The 18,335-nt window shown below is 29.2% G+C and overlaps 1 protein-coding gene across 1 annotated transcript; it reads right to left on the reverse strand.

Annotated features, from left to right (window-relative positions):
* Nucleotides 1-6,361: 6,361 nt before the first annotated feature.
* On the reverse strand, nucleotides 6,362-8,229 carry LOC136088373 (general transcription factor II-I repeat domain-containing protein 2A-like). The gene is made up of 2 exons (XM_065812078.1): nucleotides 8,041-8,229; nucleotides 6,362-7,999 (listed from the first exon to the last, which is right to left on the reverse strand). The coding sequence occupies exons 1-2, from the start codon at nucleotides 8,227-8,229 to the stop codon at nucleotides 6,362-6,364; spliced, it is 1,827 nt and encodes a 608-aa protein (XP_065668150.1).
* Nucleotides 8,230-18,335: the final 10,106 nt, after the last annotated feature.

Genomic DNA, 18,335 nt, shown 5'->3' on the forward strand with positions numbered 1-18,335 from the left:
AATTTAAATTTGTTATCTGCTTCATCTGTGAATGGAAAGACCCTTTTAGAACAGTTTACAAAGATGTACCCAAAGTAAATGAAAAAAAACTTGCTGAATTTACCTATGATGTTCTTAAAGAGTTCATGAGTAATGATAGCATTAAGGCGAGAGTTTTGGACAATACTAATGCTCATTCGGGTATTTTTCCTCTAAAAAACAATTGACTGAAAACATTAAAAAAATAATAGATAAATCTTGTTTTAAAAATGTTTACTTCAATGTAAACTTCAGATAAATTAATCAAAAAATATTTTTTCTAATTTACTTCTATGCATTATAGGAAAACTTTTATAAATGCTTTTTTTATATACTTTCTCAAAACTTTTAAAATGAGACTGCCGTTTTTTCCCGTGTACTCCTCATATATATATATATATATATATATGTATATATATATATATATATATATATATATATATATATATATATATATATATATATATATATATATATATATATATATATATATATATATATATATATATATATATATATATATATATATATATATATATATATATATACATACATAAATACATCGCTAAAAGTCGTGTGTGAACGTGTTTCGAAATCGTTAAAAGTTGTATGGAATTTAATTAAACGGTTTTCAAAATCGTATTATTTCGAAAAAAATATATTTTCGCGGTTTTCAAAATCGTAAAAAGTTGTGTAAATTCGAAAATGGCGTGTTTTAAAATTGTTAAAACTTCTAAAGGCTTTCAAACTTGTATGTGACTGTACAAGTACTATTATGCTCTTCCCTTCTAATCTCCTAGACTCCTACTCTATCCCTTAAATTTGGAAAAAATCGCAGTCGATGAGAAGCTACCTATTTTCAGGTTCAAAGACACCGATATAAAGTAAAGTGAAGCGATTGCTGGTTTGGTATATGCTAACAATCTCTGTCTTTCTAAGTTCTAATTTCTTAACAATAAAAATTTGCAGTTTACATACAGTAACGTTACAGAAATAAAGAATATACAAAAGATATGCTAAAACCTTGTATTTATTTAATAATCATTCTAGATTTCAAAAATCCAATTCTAAAATATGCGAAAAAATTATTTGCATATTATCGATTATCTAATCTAAAATAATCCTAGCAGGCTACCCTAGAAAAGAATATTTAGTTGTCCGCTTCCAATCTTTCATTCTCATTTTTTTGTGCTAGTTCCTGGCCTTGCTTCCAAGACAGACATCATTTGGGCTCCCCCAAATGATGTCTGTCTTGCCTTTCTAGTTCAACAACAACAACAATAACAATAACAACAACAACAATAACATTAACAACAACAAGATATTTGTTTCCTCAAAATTTTACAATAATATATTATTGATAATAATAATAATTATAATAATAACAACAATAACAATAATAATAATAAGAAGAAGAAGAATGAGAATATCTATAATATTATAAATAATAAAATCAAAATATACTTATAACAATACTGGAGATTTCATTTTTAATGTGGCGGTACCATAATCATCATCCTAGTCTGAGTCATCAGTCATCATCATCGTCATCATCATCATCATCATCATCATCATCATCATCATCATCATCATCATAATCATCATCATCATCATCATCATCATAATCATCATCATCATCATCATCATCATCATCATCATCATCATCATCATCATCATCATCATCATCATTTTGATCTCTGTCTGGAGCAGGTCTAGCTGCCATTTGCTCTTCCATGGAGTATTCCCAAACAGGTACAAAGGAGTTTAACAAATCGATGTTTTTGTTGATGAAGACCAACTTCTTAGTAGTTTTTGGAGACAACCTGCATCTCTTTTCGTGGACCACCTGTTCAGCTTCACTAACGGTCCGCTCACTTGAGGCACTTGAGGCTGGCAGGCAATAATACTCCCGTACTATTCTTGCAAGATGGGTATCTCTCTGCAATGTATCCTCCACCAGTTAAGGACATCAACCTTTCAACCTATCACAGTTGTTTCTCTGAATTTTGCCCACTCGAAGGTAATCGGAGGACCCTCATTTGTCTGCCTGAGTTGACTGGACACAGTCTGAAAAGAATAAAAAAGAAGTTAAACGTTTAGTAAACTTCGTATATATAACTTTGCTTACTTTAATCAAAAATTTTTTAAATCCAAACAATTTGTATAAAGTTTAATTTCGAACCGCCCCCTCTCCCCCGTATGACATACTATCCTAAAATTAAAATTTTTATGACTGTTTGTTCGATTGCATTACGATTAGTAAAAGTATATTCAACTAGTTTTAAAGAAATTTATTTATATGATACTTAATAGCTATTACCTCTGCTGCTGCCTTCCAGAATTCAGTCTCACCATCATCTTCAAGAAGCTCATGGGTGATCTCATCTGAGATATTGATTGTACCTTGCTGGTTTGACATCCAGTCTGCTGTTGTAGGATGACTGGCTTTCAGCTTGTCAAAAATATTATTCCTTACACCATAAGCGTGCAGTTGTTGACCTTTCAATAAGGGGTGTAGCAGGCAGCCTACAGCATAAGGCATGATTTCACATCCTCCTTTTGGGAATCGTTTTTCGAATGAGCTCAACCATGAAAGGACCTACTCCAGTGACACTGTTCTTTCTAATTTCATTAACTCTCAGAGAAGCACATTTATCCATAAGATGAACAATGGCTGTCAGTGCTCTATCCATTGTAATTTTCTTATCACTCAACATTGACTCAGAGATGATTCGGCATGTGGTCAGGTGTGGCAGAATGGTTGCAACCAGCTCAAATTGTTTATCTGTAGGAATGGGTGTGGTCCATTCTTTTTTGTCAGCCCGAAGAGCACACTTTCGAGATGGTCAATGTCTAGAAGTATCATCTGGACAGAGTTCCATCTGGTAGCACAAGGAGCAGTGATCTTTCTGTAGGGTACTGAAATAAAAACTAAAATAAAAATTCGTAAAAAACTTCGCATGAAATTGTAAACTCTGAAAAAACTTTGTTTAAAATTAAAAATTTGATATTAAGTTGTAAAACTTTGTATTCGTATCAACTTAAAAAGTTAAAAAATTTTTCTTTTTCTTTAGCAAGAGGAGAGTGATGGACTTGGGTGGAGATTGTCCTGCATGCATTGATGGCAGCCTTGATATTTGCTGTTTGTTGACAGTCCTTTCCAGGGCCACGTTAAGCTTGTGGTCAATGCACGTGATTGAACCTCTTTCAACATCACCAATAGTCTCTGACTTTCTCATTGCAGCTTTTATATTTGAAGCTTGATCCCACACAACAACCCGCTTCTTAACCATTTTGAGTGACTCAAAACTTTTAACCAAGTTGTCCAACTGAGTAGAAATGTTCTGACCAGTGTGCTTTTCTGGGAATGAAACAACTCCAACAGTTACCTTTCGTAGAACAAACTCCTTGGTGATGTAATCAAGAGTCACCGCCATGAATGGATCGTTGTTGCGTGAGGTCTAGATTTCAGTGCTGATTGCAACTCGGTCGCAAGGAGGAAGCTCCGTGTCAAATATACTCTTCATGGCCATCTGCAGATTCCTAAAAAGTAGAGGTATCTTGAAGCGAACCATGCAGTCACCACTTTTAACCTTAAAACTCAAGTCAAAGTGAGCAAGCAGTCTGTGGAACGGGATAAAGTCACACATGGAGAAAGGCTGATTGTTGCAAAGTAAACAATGAGCTCCATGTCACCACGAAGTTGAGTGATGCTCTGTGTTGGGTAGCGCAGGCTCTTTCTGGCTTTTAGAACCCTTTTTCTTATGAAAACATATGTTAAAAAGGAAAAAGTTCCTCAATTTCGTATGATATAGCAAAATAGACTTAAATGATCTATTTATTCAATTATTTATCACACGCAAAGTGATTAAGGCAACATCAAACCATGACCCACAAATTTTAAATGGAATATTCAAGGGTTTCGTACATAGAGCATTTAATGTATGCAGTCAAAAACATATGGAAAATGAACTGAGGTTCCTTATTCAAGTGTTTGTCGAAAATGGCTACAAACAGTCTAATCTCATAAAAATCTTAAAAGAAATAAAACGGAAAAACAAAAAATCACTAGAGACTACTAAAAACAATGAAAACATCACCAGTACGTATCCAATAATTTCATTACCTTGGGTACCAATATTGTCTCCCAAATTACGTAAGGTGTTTAGGAAGGTTGGATATAAAACGGTATTTAAATCAAACCTGAACCTAGAAGCAATATTAACATCAAGAAATAAATCCAAACTACAAAAGAACAGCCACCCAGGAGTCTACCCTATTAAATGTCATTGTAACAAAAAGTATATAGGTGAAACAAAAATGCAAATAAAAACACGCATGCAGCAACACAAAAACAGTACAATAGGAAATAAAACAGAACGATCTGCATTACCTACACACATGAGACATTGTTCACAACAAATTAACTGGGACAGTTGCAGAACTCTAAAAGTTGATGCTAAAAAGTTTGATAGGAAAGTTCGTGAGGCACTCGAAAAACAGTACCACCAATGTGCCCCTCAACAAACCGGTATCAATTTAGATGAGGGTCAATATGTGTCAACAAAATTTTGGACACCATTTATGGCGCACTTACGTCAGAAAAAGATGAAACCATCCCATTGACAAAAAATAAAACTGCCGTTTTAAAAATAAGATACAAAAAAACAAAATAAAAAAATCTTTAAAGCTGAAGACGCTGGTAACAACAATCCAGCGAAAATTTCTTTAATAAAAATAAAAATAAATAAAAATAAATTTAGTATCGAGAGAAACTCGTATTAATTGATGTTTATAAAATGATAATTTACATACTCTCATACATGATGTCTACATTCAAGAATATATATATATATATATATATATATATATATATATATATATATATATATATATATATATATATATATATATATATATATATATATATATATATATATATATATATATATATGTATATATATATATATATATGTATATATATATATATATATATATATATATATATATATATATATATATATATATATATATATATTTATATATATATATATATATATATATATGTACATATATTTATTTATATATATATTATGAATAAAGAATAAAGAAAGTTATTTTGAATGTTAAAATAACCTTCTTTTTTATTAAGAATAAAAAATTCTTTACTACAGCTGCACAGATATTTGGCATACAATTAATTAGTTTACAAAGTGTTTCAGGTTGTATCGTGTTCCATTTCACTTGCAATTTGTGCCAAAGGTTATTTATAGAAGATGGCTGTTCTTCTCGCACCTTCCTACTAAGTACTTCCCACAGCATTCCTATCAGGATAAGATCTGGTGATTACGGTAACTATTATTTTTAGTATTTGCATGCAGTTGAAGATCTTTTAAATAGCTTTTGCAGAGCTTCTAGTATGTCTCAGATCATACTATACTGTTTTAATGCATGATTTATTATTATGCATAAAAACATACTGATTTGCAAATAATCTCTCACCAAACGGTAGTTCTTGATGTTCTAAAATTTCTTTATAAACTAATTTTGTAATTATTCCTTAAATTCTGTGAAGGTTCCCAACATTTTCATCACCAAAACATCTTCAAACAGTGATAGAACCAGATCCATGTTTTACTTTTGGTAGTAAACATTCTCCTGAATACCTTTTCCCTGCATATCTGCTAACAAAAACACAACGTTTTGAACCAAAAACTTCAGATTTGGACTCAACTATCCAAAGAATGTTTTTCCATTGTGCAACTGATCAATATGTATGTGTTGCAGCCCAATTTAGCTTTTTTGTCTTATTTATTGACCTTAATAATTGTTTACGAGCAGCTACACGCCTGTGCAAGCCAAATATCTTCTGTGATCTTTCATAGTCGAAGTACTTATCTTAACATTATTTAACTGATTGTACATAGATCTGAATTTTCTTTTTGATAAAGTATCTTCTTTTTGATAAAGACTTTTTTTTCTCTATCTTGTAATTATTAGTTTTTTTAGGTCTTCCAGAGCGTTTTTTACTTGCATGGGCACCACTTTCTTTGTGTCGCAGTAATGTCCTTTCACCACAACATCTTGAAATTTTCATTTTTTTTTTAAATATTTGAACTTGTGAATAGACGTTCTGATCAACCAGAAAAATTTTCGCTTTCATTAAAGGTTAATTCTTTTCTTTTACCCATTTTTAACAGAAAGTGGTATAAACTATTACTGATATACTATAGACCAGGGATGTCCAACCTTCTTACAGTAAGGACCATTAATTCGTTTCAAAATCAACTTGAGGGCCACAAACATAAAATACCCAAAATAAAAATTATTAAATTTGAAGTTTTTATTTAAATTTAAATAAACAGTTACACTCATAGTTAAGGTTCAAAGTGAAGTTATACAAAAGTTCGATCAATGTGAAACTTGACACTGTTTTTTTTTTGCATAAATGATCTATGTCTGCTTTTATATTTGATGATGCAATTCGAAGGGTATTAGTAAGGTGTTCATCTGTCAATCTATTTCTCTGTTCTGTTTTTACATGCTTCGTTTTTGAGAATAACTGTTCGCAGTTGTATGTGCTTCCAAAAAGTGAAAAATATTTAATAGCATGTCTGCACAAATGAGGAAAAACTTCAATGCTCATGTATTTTTTATAAAATTCTAACAATTCTATTTCTTTGTAGGCTTCTTTAAGATCTTTATTGTTTTGCAATTCTATTAATTCCATTTGAAATTCATTTCTAACTGTCTCAGCTTTGATGGAAAATGGATGCGCAAATAAGTCTAACTCATTTTTTTCCTTTTTAAAATCACAGAATCTTGTGTCAAATTCATCAATTAATTTTAAAATAAGAGTACAATATCTTTCAGAGTCAATTGTATTAATATTTCTTTCTGATAATGCCTTGAAACGGACAAGTACTTTTGAACTTAATTGTTGTTTCAGAAGTTTTAATTTTAAAACAAATGTTTCTACATTTTCAAACAATTTACTAATAAGTTGATCTTTACCCTGCAACTTAAGATTTAATTCCATTAACATCTGAGTCATGTCAATCAAAAATGCCAAATCATTCAGACAGTCAATATTTTCAAGCAAGCTTGTGTCTTTCCCTTTAATTTTTAGAAACAGCACTATTTCAGGTAATAGTATCCAAAATCTTTTCAGAGTAGCAGCTCGACTAAGCCATCTAACCTGGCTGAAATAAATTACATCTTCAGCCTCACTACCACAACCTTCAAGTAATTGTTTGAACTGTCTGTGATTAAGGCCACGACTTCTTATAAAGTTAACAGTATGAATAACAAGTTCCATAACATTCTTCATCTCCAATACTTTTGTACATAACTGCTCTTGGTGTATAATGAAGTAATATGAAATAATTTCATGATTAATGGATTTCTTAAGTAATACAATAAATCCAATATTTTTTCCTGTTAGTGCACTTGCTCCATCTGTAGTGACATCACAGAGTTCCTTTTCTGGTAATTCAAATTTCACCAATGTTTTTTTCACTTCAGAGAGAGTATCTTCTCCTCTTGTTGTGTCCTTCATATGATTAATATCTAACAGTTCTTCAATTACTTCAAAGTTACTAGTTATACCTCTAATAAAAATGGCTAGCTGAGCAGTATCACCTCTGTCTGTTGATTCATCCAGTGCCAGACTATAGGCTTCACATTTATTTAATTTTTCTTTTAATGATAATTCAATATTTTTTGATAGATCTTCAACTCTTCTAGCAATAGTCTGGTTTGAAAGGCTAAGATCTTCAACAGTAGGTGTTTTTTCAGGACATATCTCTTTACAAAATATTTTTAAACAGTTTTTTAATAAATCTCCAGTACAAAAAGGTTTACCACTTTTTGCAATAGCTTCTGCCATTAAAAAACTTATTTTGGTAGCACTGTAAGAGCTAATCACTTTAGTTTTCATCACTGATTGTTGTGCAAGAAAAATTTTCTTCAACAATTCAATCTTATCAATTCGAAATTAGCCTTTAAATTGTCATAACTTACAGCATGTTTTGTAGTGTAGTGCCTGTTCACATTATAACTTTTACACGCGGCAATTTTCTCCAAACAAATTAGACATATAATAGAATTACTTTGTTCATGTACAAAATAGTCAGTTGTCCGAGAAAGATTAAATACACGACCCCCATGACCGCTTTCAGTATCACATCTACGTCTTTTAGCTGAAGCCATCTTTATTAAATATATAAAAATAATGTTTTTTCTTTAGCGCGCGTTTTATTGTTTCAAATGCAGATTTATATAGTGAAAATATAATCGAAATCGAATGTATAATTCGAATTATAAATATATAAATAATACGCTGTTGCTGTAGAACTTATTTTATTATTGTTATTTAAAATTTTTATTAAAATAAAAATTCAAAATTAATGGACCGTGATATGCGGGCCATGCCATAGGCTGACGAGGGCCACCTTCTGGCCCGCGGGCCACGCGTTGGACAACCCTGCTATAGACATAAACTAAAACATAAAGACACTTTATGTTTTAGTTTATATCTATAGTATATCAGCCTAAAAAATAAGCCGTTTTAATATATTTGAAACTTTGCGGCATAATTCATTTATATATATATATATATATATATATATATATATATATATATATATATATATATATATATATATATATATATATATATATATATATATATATATATATATATATATATATATATATATATATATATATATATAAATCAGAATCAGATTTACCATAGGTTATAGCCTAGGGCAGTAAATTTTTTTGGGCGGCAAATTTCTGTAAACATATTTTTTACTTTAATAAAAAGCGTAGTCGGAATCCGGAACTCATAGGACGATCGAAGGTTCAGAATATATTTTGGGCCCGTAGGAACAAAAATTATATTAGGTGGAATGCAAAACTACTGAGTAGGTAAAGGACTTTATGGATAAATCAAATAAAAACCTTATGATTTTGATTGAAGTGTATAAAGGAAACTTTGTTTCATATTCTACCTGATTCAAAAGACAGAAAAGGTAAATCCACAGCTTTTTATGTTTGGGTGAAACGTCCAAAAACGTTTTTATTATTTGTAGAAACGCCCAAAAAAGTTTAAGCGTTTTCTTCCCAATCAACGAACTCCTTCGCAACTTCCATCATATCAATTGCGTCAGTCCTATCTTTATGAATACTTAATAACATAATATAATTTAAGCGTTTGTTTGTTGTTGTCGATTGTATCGATACGTTTTTACGCGTCGTAAAGCAGAAAATGATCTTTCGCTTACGACATTAGTTGCAGACATAACCAGGAGAAGCTTCGTTAAAATAACTTCTTGACGTATAAAGTGCCTTTTACCCGCACTTAAGTTTTGTAAAAATGAAACTAATTCGTTTGCACTTACGACTGTTTCTTTCAAGTAGAACCTAAGATTTTGCAATTGAGCAATCAGTTCAACTTTTCTAAAATCATTTTCAAATACTTCAAATACGACATCGAGTTCTCTGTCATAGGTTTCGCCGTTAAGTGCATTCGTGAAAACTTGTTGCATATTTTAATAAACAACCCAATCTGGCTGATCAAAACGAGTTGTTATCGTTTCAGCTACGTTATCAAGAGTTTCATAATAAATCTTTCGATATACATTTATCTCCTCAGTTGTTTCAGGATAGTACGTGGTATTACCAGTATAATAACTTTCAATTTTAGCAGGGCGTCTTTCCTTCTTTGGGATATAAGGATCTTCAAACTGCAATCGTAATTGCGAGGATTTGACAAGTTTACAAAATCCCACAAATGACTGATCATTTCTAATTGACATCAATGTTTTAACCGTATTAGAAGCAAATTGCTGGCTTTCTATAGCAGTGCATGCGCTATCCTGTAAAGTTTTTGACAATTTATCTGTTTGCATTACAATCATTTTTCCCAAAAGACAACCAAAAAGAAAATCGAATTGCTGTATGCATATCATAACACCGCGGATACGCACTATCATGTCAGCTTCATTTACATTTTCCAACGACCACTCCTATAAGTACATTAACTCATTGTAATTTTCAATCATTGCTTGGCATGATTCCCACGAATAGTCCAGTAGTCCAGCGAGTTGGACAAAATGAATGAACACCACGGTTTTCATTTTCGTTTAATTCACTGAGTTCTTTTAGATGAGTTACTCTTTTTGAAGATTTTTTTACAAGTTTACAAATTTATTTTATTGTTCCAAAGGTTTCTGACAACAGTTTATTATTTCTAACAGAATCTCCGATAGCAAAATTTAAGACATGCCCATAACAATGTGTATAGAGGCATTTTCGATTCAATGTTTTTATCACTGTTGCAACCCTTTTTTTTTTCTTTTACTTGCCATAGCACCTGCAACATCGTAACATTGTCCACGAGCATTATCTAAGGCTCATAAGTAAAATGACATTCTGTAAATACAAAACAGTTTTTAACGCTAAAGCTGAAATTAAACAACAAATTTCTGCAAAAATAAAAAATTTCAATCGATAAAATAGTAAAAACATACAGCCCACAAAATAGTTAAACAAATTTTAAATTTGCATGTTATCGCAGTATAAATACCCGAATGATATTTATGATTGAATTAGCATCAGGAATTTCTATTGAATAAAGGCCGATAAAGTCTTCGTGAATTTGTAAACCGTCATTCACCCAGCGAAAATAGATAACAAGTTGTTCAAGATTAGATGAATCACACGTTTGATCTACCATGATGGTGTCTAATCTTCCTAACTAGATTTTTGATAAGAAATCGCGCAATATCTTATGTGCCATTATCTGAAAAATTTACGTTGACATTTAACGTAAATACGTATATATATATATATATATATTTATATATATGTGTGTGTATATATATATATATATATGTGTGTGTGTATATATATATATATATATATATATATATATATATATATATATATATATATATATTATATATATATATATATACACACACACATATATATATATATATATATATATATATATATATATATATATATATATATATATATATATATATATATGTGTGTGTATATATATTCACAGGACTGAGATAGAAAAAAATACCTCATTTCATTTTATCATTTCATTTTGTACTTCAGGCCAGGTATACTTCATTTTCTTGCGATCCAGCTGTTTTATTAATTTTTCGTCTTTATAATCAGAATTTATCATCGGTAGTTGATGAAAATTTGAACTTAACTCTGATCCTTATTCTTTTTCCCAGTCACCTCTTAGCGGAATTGCTTGACGTGTTGCGTAACAAATTTAATAATTTTATAGTTAGCAAAAGCATACAAAAAAAGAATGTTTCATAATCAATGAATAATAAATTTTAATAATATTCTACAAAATGATAATGGATAAAACTACCAAAGAACCAAATGTATGAAAGAACTTTTAAAAGTATTTTTCTATTGTTGAGCTGTTCTAAATGAAATTTATTAGAAATGATAGCCCCAACATTTCTGTACTCTCTCGGAGCCTTCAAAACACGCAATGTTGCCTCTTTATGCGAATGAGAAATCTTATGAGCACTATATTTATTTTTCCAATTAATGAATCTTTTTATGGTGAATGCAGATTGCTTTTTAGATGAAGAGATAGCACATAAACGAATAGCTTTAATGCATGTGATGCAATACGCTGAATCAGTACAAACGTCATAATGGAGCCATGGATAGGTTTTGAACCACGTGGCTTAGAAACGGCGTATTACACCATTAATTCTCCTTTAGGGAAATGTAAAATCTGGTTAGTTAGGATCAGTTAATATATTCAATCTATCTTCTAAAGCGCTATTTGATTCAATAGCAGAGACTTTAGAGTTATCATTCTCATTTGTCACGTCAGCATCTTTTGACAAAGATGGTCTAAAACAAATGGGAAATGTAGTATCTTTTGCCTGGTAAGGATCAGTTAATAGATTCAATCTGCCTTCTAAATTGCTATTTGATTCAATAACAGAGATCTATTTTAGATCTATCATTCTCGTTTATCACGTTAACTTCGTTTGAAAAAGATGGGTTAAAGTAGGAAAAAAAATATTAATTTAATTATGCTTTATATTTAAACTTGCTTTTCATTTTTTTGCTTTTCCGTCCCTATTGACAAATACACGGACTACAGATTTTTGGATTCTTTCTACCAAAAAGAGGTAAAATGACAAAAAAGAAATATTGATTACATGAGCACATACCTTTTTTTAAACCAAGTAAGTTTTGTCTGCTTTAACTTCTTATCCATTTTACAATTTAATTTCCCACTTAAACCAACTTAAATACTCTATCACAATATTCACTTCTTACAACAAGGCAATAAAATCTTAAACGTTGTGTTAGTAAAGTTGTAATTGGTAACTGATTTATTTGTTAAAAAAGTATTCATGCGTAAACATAAATAATTCGAATTATTGTCAACAGAATTTACGCCGAAAATTCGGGTGAAAAATTAGATTTTTTCTGTTCTTTTTTTTTCTTTTTGATTTCCTTATTTGTAATTGCTTGCTTTTTCTAAAAACTAACTTTAAAATTATTTGTTTGAAAAATTATTGAGGGTGGGGGTGGGTGGGGGTTTTTCAAATACCCCTGCTGCCCACCCGGTTGCTACGGGCCTGATACATACATACATATATATATATATATATATATATATATATATATATATATATATATATATATATATATATATATATATATATATATATATATATATATTTATATATATAAATATATATATATATATATATATATATATGTATGTATGTATGTATCAGTAAATAAGTAAAAACACTTATCTAATTTTTGATTACTTCAACACTGTGTTTCAACATCAGTAGGTTCATCAGAAAGAATTTATAATATATATATATATACATATATATATATATATATATATATATATATATATATATATATATATATATATATATATATATATATATATATATATATATATTTCCAGAAGAGTATTTTTGTGAAAAGGATTGCAATGGAAGTGGGTTAATTTTTATATAGAGACTCAAAAAAAAAGATTAGTACATTTTATAGTGTAGGAAAGATTAGAGTTTTCTAAAAGATTCTAATGTGTCTGATTTGACTCCAAACTTGACAACATTGTTTAAATTAAAATAAAAACAATGCAAAGTAAAAATTCTTACGAGTAGGTTAAGTTTTAAGAACAAAACTTAAGTAAAAATTGTTTTACAAACTAAACTTTGACGAGCACACAAACAACTTTTTACAACAACTAGAATCATTAATACTTACAAAATTGTTTCCGATTTAATAAGATAAAATCCAGTTACTTTCAACTCCATGAATTGCATAATGCTTGTTGTTTAAAAGTATTAAAAGCTTTTGTAAATTGTAAAACAACACAAACAAAATGATCAGTATCAAGAGCTTTTTGGATTTTTTCAGTAATTTTACAATGCATAGGAAGTAAAATGTTTTGATTGACAACCAAATTATCAAATGAAATAACTAAAAGAGTCAAAGAGAAAGAGATCAATTTATAGTCTAAAAGTTTTTAAAGAAGTTTAGTAATGTTAGATTGATTAGAAATAAATTTATAATTTGTGCGTACAACTCTAGAGACCTTTTTTAATATATTGAATAACAATAATAATTTCGAAGTATCATGAAAAGCTCCATTTATCAATATTTAATAGAAACGAATATTTCATATTTAGAACGTTATTTAAAGAAATTAATTGCTAAAATTTATAAAAATGTTTGTGGAAATGCTAATACAAACTGCTTATTATTAACATGTTAGCTTGGATTCCGTGTGGCTTGAACTCCTAATTTTGAAATAAAATTTGTACACGTATGTATAAAGTATACCTTGCATTTTGGTTTTAAAAGTCAAAACATAAAATCATTAAATGCATCAAATAATTTGATGCAGGAGTAAGCGCTTACCCATATGCTATACGCATCCAAGATGCTCAAATAATGAGTTTTTTATAGCAGAATTTGAGTTCTCCATAAAATCGTTTTTCAAATTTTTAAATGTTTGTTTATCTTTTTAATTAAAGTTAAAACTTTCATTGCGTTTTAAAGATAAAAGAGGATAATAGTACCTAAAACTTTTGCCATCGATTATTTTACATTTTATCCATTTGATCTTCTGAATTTATACTACTCGATTTTTAATTTTAGGTTTCCAGTAACTACAAGAGGTGTTTAACACGCCTAAAAAACGTATTAATACGTATTATTACGTTTTTTGACTATTATAGGTATGCGCAAATGCGTGTTACGGAACCGAAAAGTTTTGACAAGTTTGCGTTTTCGCCAGTCTGGTAGCATAGTTCTTTTAAAAAGTAGAATAGTCAAACTTTATTAAAGTGTGATTTTTTAAAATTATATTGAAGAAAGTTATAAGATTTTATTTATATAAAAAATTAGATTGTATTTCCTGTGTTACAGCTCATAAAAGATTAAATTTCAGAATCAGTGGCCAAAAGCTAAACCTTGTTTGTCAAATAAAGTATTTAGAAATAATATTAGATAAAAACCTTTCCCTTATACACCAACTGAAGCAAACTCCACCTAAACTCATCTGTGCAAATCGAATGTTGGCAAATATCAGGCATTTTGTTAACTACGAGACACCTATAAATATATGGTATGCTATATTTAACTGGCATATGCTTTATAGTTGTCAAATATGGGGGCAAAGTATACAAAGATTATAGAAAACTTTCAAAACAAATTACTTAAAATAGTTCATTTCAAATCTAATAGATTTGACTCTAAAATCTTCTACAATCTCTCAAAAATGATGAAGCTAAAAGATCTAGTATTCCATTGAATTGCATATTTGTATAGGACAGTTTGGATAATAACTTACCAATAAGTTTCTATAGTTATTATAAATTTGTTAATTAAAGTTATTGCATAATCAGCATCATGTAACAAACTTAGAGTACTTTTAAAGCAAACAATTAAGTATGGCAATAATTCCATTATCAATCCATTAAATCATGGAGTTATCTTTCCTCTGAAATCAAGGCAATGTATTGTTATTATATTTTCTTTTTTATACTCAAAAAGAGCTGGATACAGTGCCGTTAAGTTAAGAGTTTTATTTACAATAGTTTAAATAACCAATCTTTTTTCCGCTCTTCGAATTGTTGTTGTTGTATTTTTTTTGTTTTGTTTTGTTTTTTTATATTATGTATTTTTTTTGTAATTTTTGTTATTTCGTATTTCTCTCTCAGTTTGCTCAACTGTTATTTAGTATCTGATGGCCAGTTATAACAAATTGTTTCTGACCAATTTTAATACGAGAGTGGATTTCTTTATGAGTTTCCTCCTCGGTACAATCTCCAAATAGATCATAAAAGGCTGGAGGACAATCTCTAGTTATAATAGAGTGAACAAGTTCATCTACATGCTTTTTTCTTTTATCTTTTAGTAAGATTAGTTTTAATGTAGTAAGAAGAGGGGATGAATGAGCATCTTGATTTGCTCTGCAAATAATTTGTGAAGCAATTTTTTGAACTATGTCTAGTTTCTTTAACTGTGATGGTGATGCAGATACAAGAATTACACTAGAATATTCAAGCTGAGATCTTACTAATGATATATAAGCCAATTTTAGAAGGTCCTGAGTTAGGAACCGACTAGCTCTCGAAAGAACTCACAAGATACCATGACATTTTTTAAAAATATTATCTATATAAGAACCAAAGGTAAGATGCCATTCAAGGGTTACTCCTAACAATTTAACTGTTTTGACAGTATTGATTATATAACCATCTACTACCATCTGTAAATTATCTGGCAGTTTCTTTCTAGGGTTCTTAAATATTATAAACTGTGTCTTTGACGAATTTATTGTGAGGTCATAAGACGTACAGAAGTCTTTGGTTTTGTAAAATGTATGTACCAATTTGTTGTTATTGCATACAATATTTAAATATGTATCTAAAAAAAGGATGCAGAGCTCTCTTCATTAACAAAGACAAGGAACTTATCCAAGATAAAAATAATAAGTACAGTTTCTGCTGTGTTTTATTTCAATAATTGTTTTTCATGTTGTTTTGAGGTTATCTTTTACACCTGTAAAATTCAAGTTGTTTTTGCCTACTTTCTTAAATAGCATGCTATTGGTGATGTTTTTGTTACTGTATTGATATCGTTCTTTATAAGTACCTGTTTTTTTGTTATTTTTAGTGTTATTGTTTTTATTTTTAATTTTTTTATTAATATTATATAATTATTCTAATATTACTGATATTATTTATGTACTAGTAATATGTTGTATATTTGTCCAATTTTAAAGTGAATATTTGTAGGTTGTCATGTTTTTGTCAGTTACATAACTGTTTGTGACTGATCCTTACTTTGTATTTACTTTATAAAGTGAAATAAATGATTGATTGATTTAGACTAAACACAGCAAATAGAACTCTTCCTGGTAAAATGTTTTTTGAAATCAGATATACTCTAAATATAATTTAGGCTTAATTTTAAGAAATAGCATACCTTCCATATTTACTAAACTTTAGTAAATGTGGAAGGTATGCTCTTTCTTTTTTCTATCATGTTCTTAAAAATAGGAATATAAATTAAGAATAAGAATAATAAATGAACTTAAAGGAAAAAATTCTTTCCTTAAGTTTTCACAAACTTGATGTTTTCACAGAATTCAAGTATGGTTCCACCCAAAACAATAATTAGGTTGTGGAAAGCTTGTGTTAATCATATTTTTGTTTGCTTAGATTGTGCAATAAGCATTGACATTGATTTTTTAATATTTAATTTAAGATCATGTTAAATTAATTACTCAGTGAGCTTCTCAAAGTTTTTGTTATGCTTATCCAGTGTTTCTTCTTTTTTTATAAAACATCTGTTCAAAGTTTTTCTTTGAACAGCTGTTTCTGTTGAGCAATCTTTCCTGAATCCAAACTGTTTTGTAATAAATAGATTATTTACATCAAAGTAGTTAGATAGTTAAGAGTGAACACACATTTCAAGTAATTTTTCATAGTTGATGTTGCATGTTATTAGGTCTCATATGTTGGGGGGCCACATTACCTTAGGAATAGGTATTATAGTAAACATTTTTCATTTATTAAATACTATAGCAGTCTGCAACAATAAATTAATTAATTTCATAAGTTTATTTTTAATTGAAGGATTTATTTAAAAAAAAATAGATTCACTCATTTCTTCATAAATCGTTTTATTCTTCTTGAATATTCAATAAAGTTGATCAAGTGTTTCTAAAGACATATTTTTTAACTTATATAAACCTTTGATATTTTTGTCTACCCTAATATGATTTTTAACTTTATATTTTCTGTCACATTTATGATAAGGGTTTTTTATGGAAAAGAAGTTTTTAAATTTCTGCACTTTTTTTATATTGTATTTGACTCTGAGTCAAATTTTATTGTGGGAAAGGGGGTTGCCCCTTCTCCTAAGACAATGGATGAAATGATGATACATTTTTTAATGTAGTAAAGTATGTTTTTATAATAATTATTATTTAACAAAACATTTTTGATATTAGGGTAACATGCATTTTTAAACAGTTAGGATAGTGTTGCAGTTCCCCGCTGGTCCCCTGGTTATTCCAGGAAATCGTAGTAGAGACACATTCAAATTTTGTTATAGTAACTTCATATCAAAACGTTATAGTTACAATCATATATTGACACTTTTATAAAAATAAAATTTTTCAGGGAAGGGGGAAAATGCCAATGTCTATGTATACACTTAATATGCTGTAATGCAGTAAAAAATAATTTTTATTTTTCAACCTTGTTCATTTATTTTAATAAAAATTACAATGTATTTAAAAATAAAATAATTTTGATACTAGGGTGTGTTAAAGCATCATTACCACACCACAACCCCCTCCCCCTTTCCCTCTGACTCCCCCCCCCCCTCCTTCCTACACACACAAACACATTTTACTCTACATACATCTCTGATATTTGGTGGTGGTCTTGAATAAAGTAACAACATCTTTTTGTATAACCATCAAAGAAGAGCAGTATTTTCCAAAAAACTGCGCACCAGAGGCAGTTTCTGTTTTTGTTATTTAATTTTTTCATCCTACACCTATAAAAATTAACAAAGTTATAACAATTTAAGTGAAGAAAAACTAAATTTTAACCACAGTTTCTTCAACAAATCCATATATTGAAACCTTGGTAATATTACCCTCATACCTTTTTGTAGAATTTTTCAATTTTAATAACTTTTTTACCTTTGAAATACTGTAATAAATGTTTTTCTAATGGCATTTCTAATATTCT

The sequence above is a fragment of the Hydra vulgaris genome, chromosome 12 (genome assembly GCF_038396675.1).
Source record: "Hydra vulgaris chromosome 12, alternate assembly HydraT2T_AEP".
NCBI lineage: Eukaryota > Metazoa > Cnidaria > Hydrozoa > Anthoathecata > Hydridae > Hydra > Hydra vulgaris.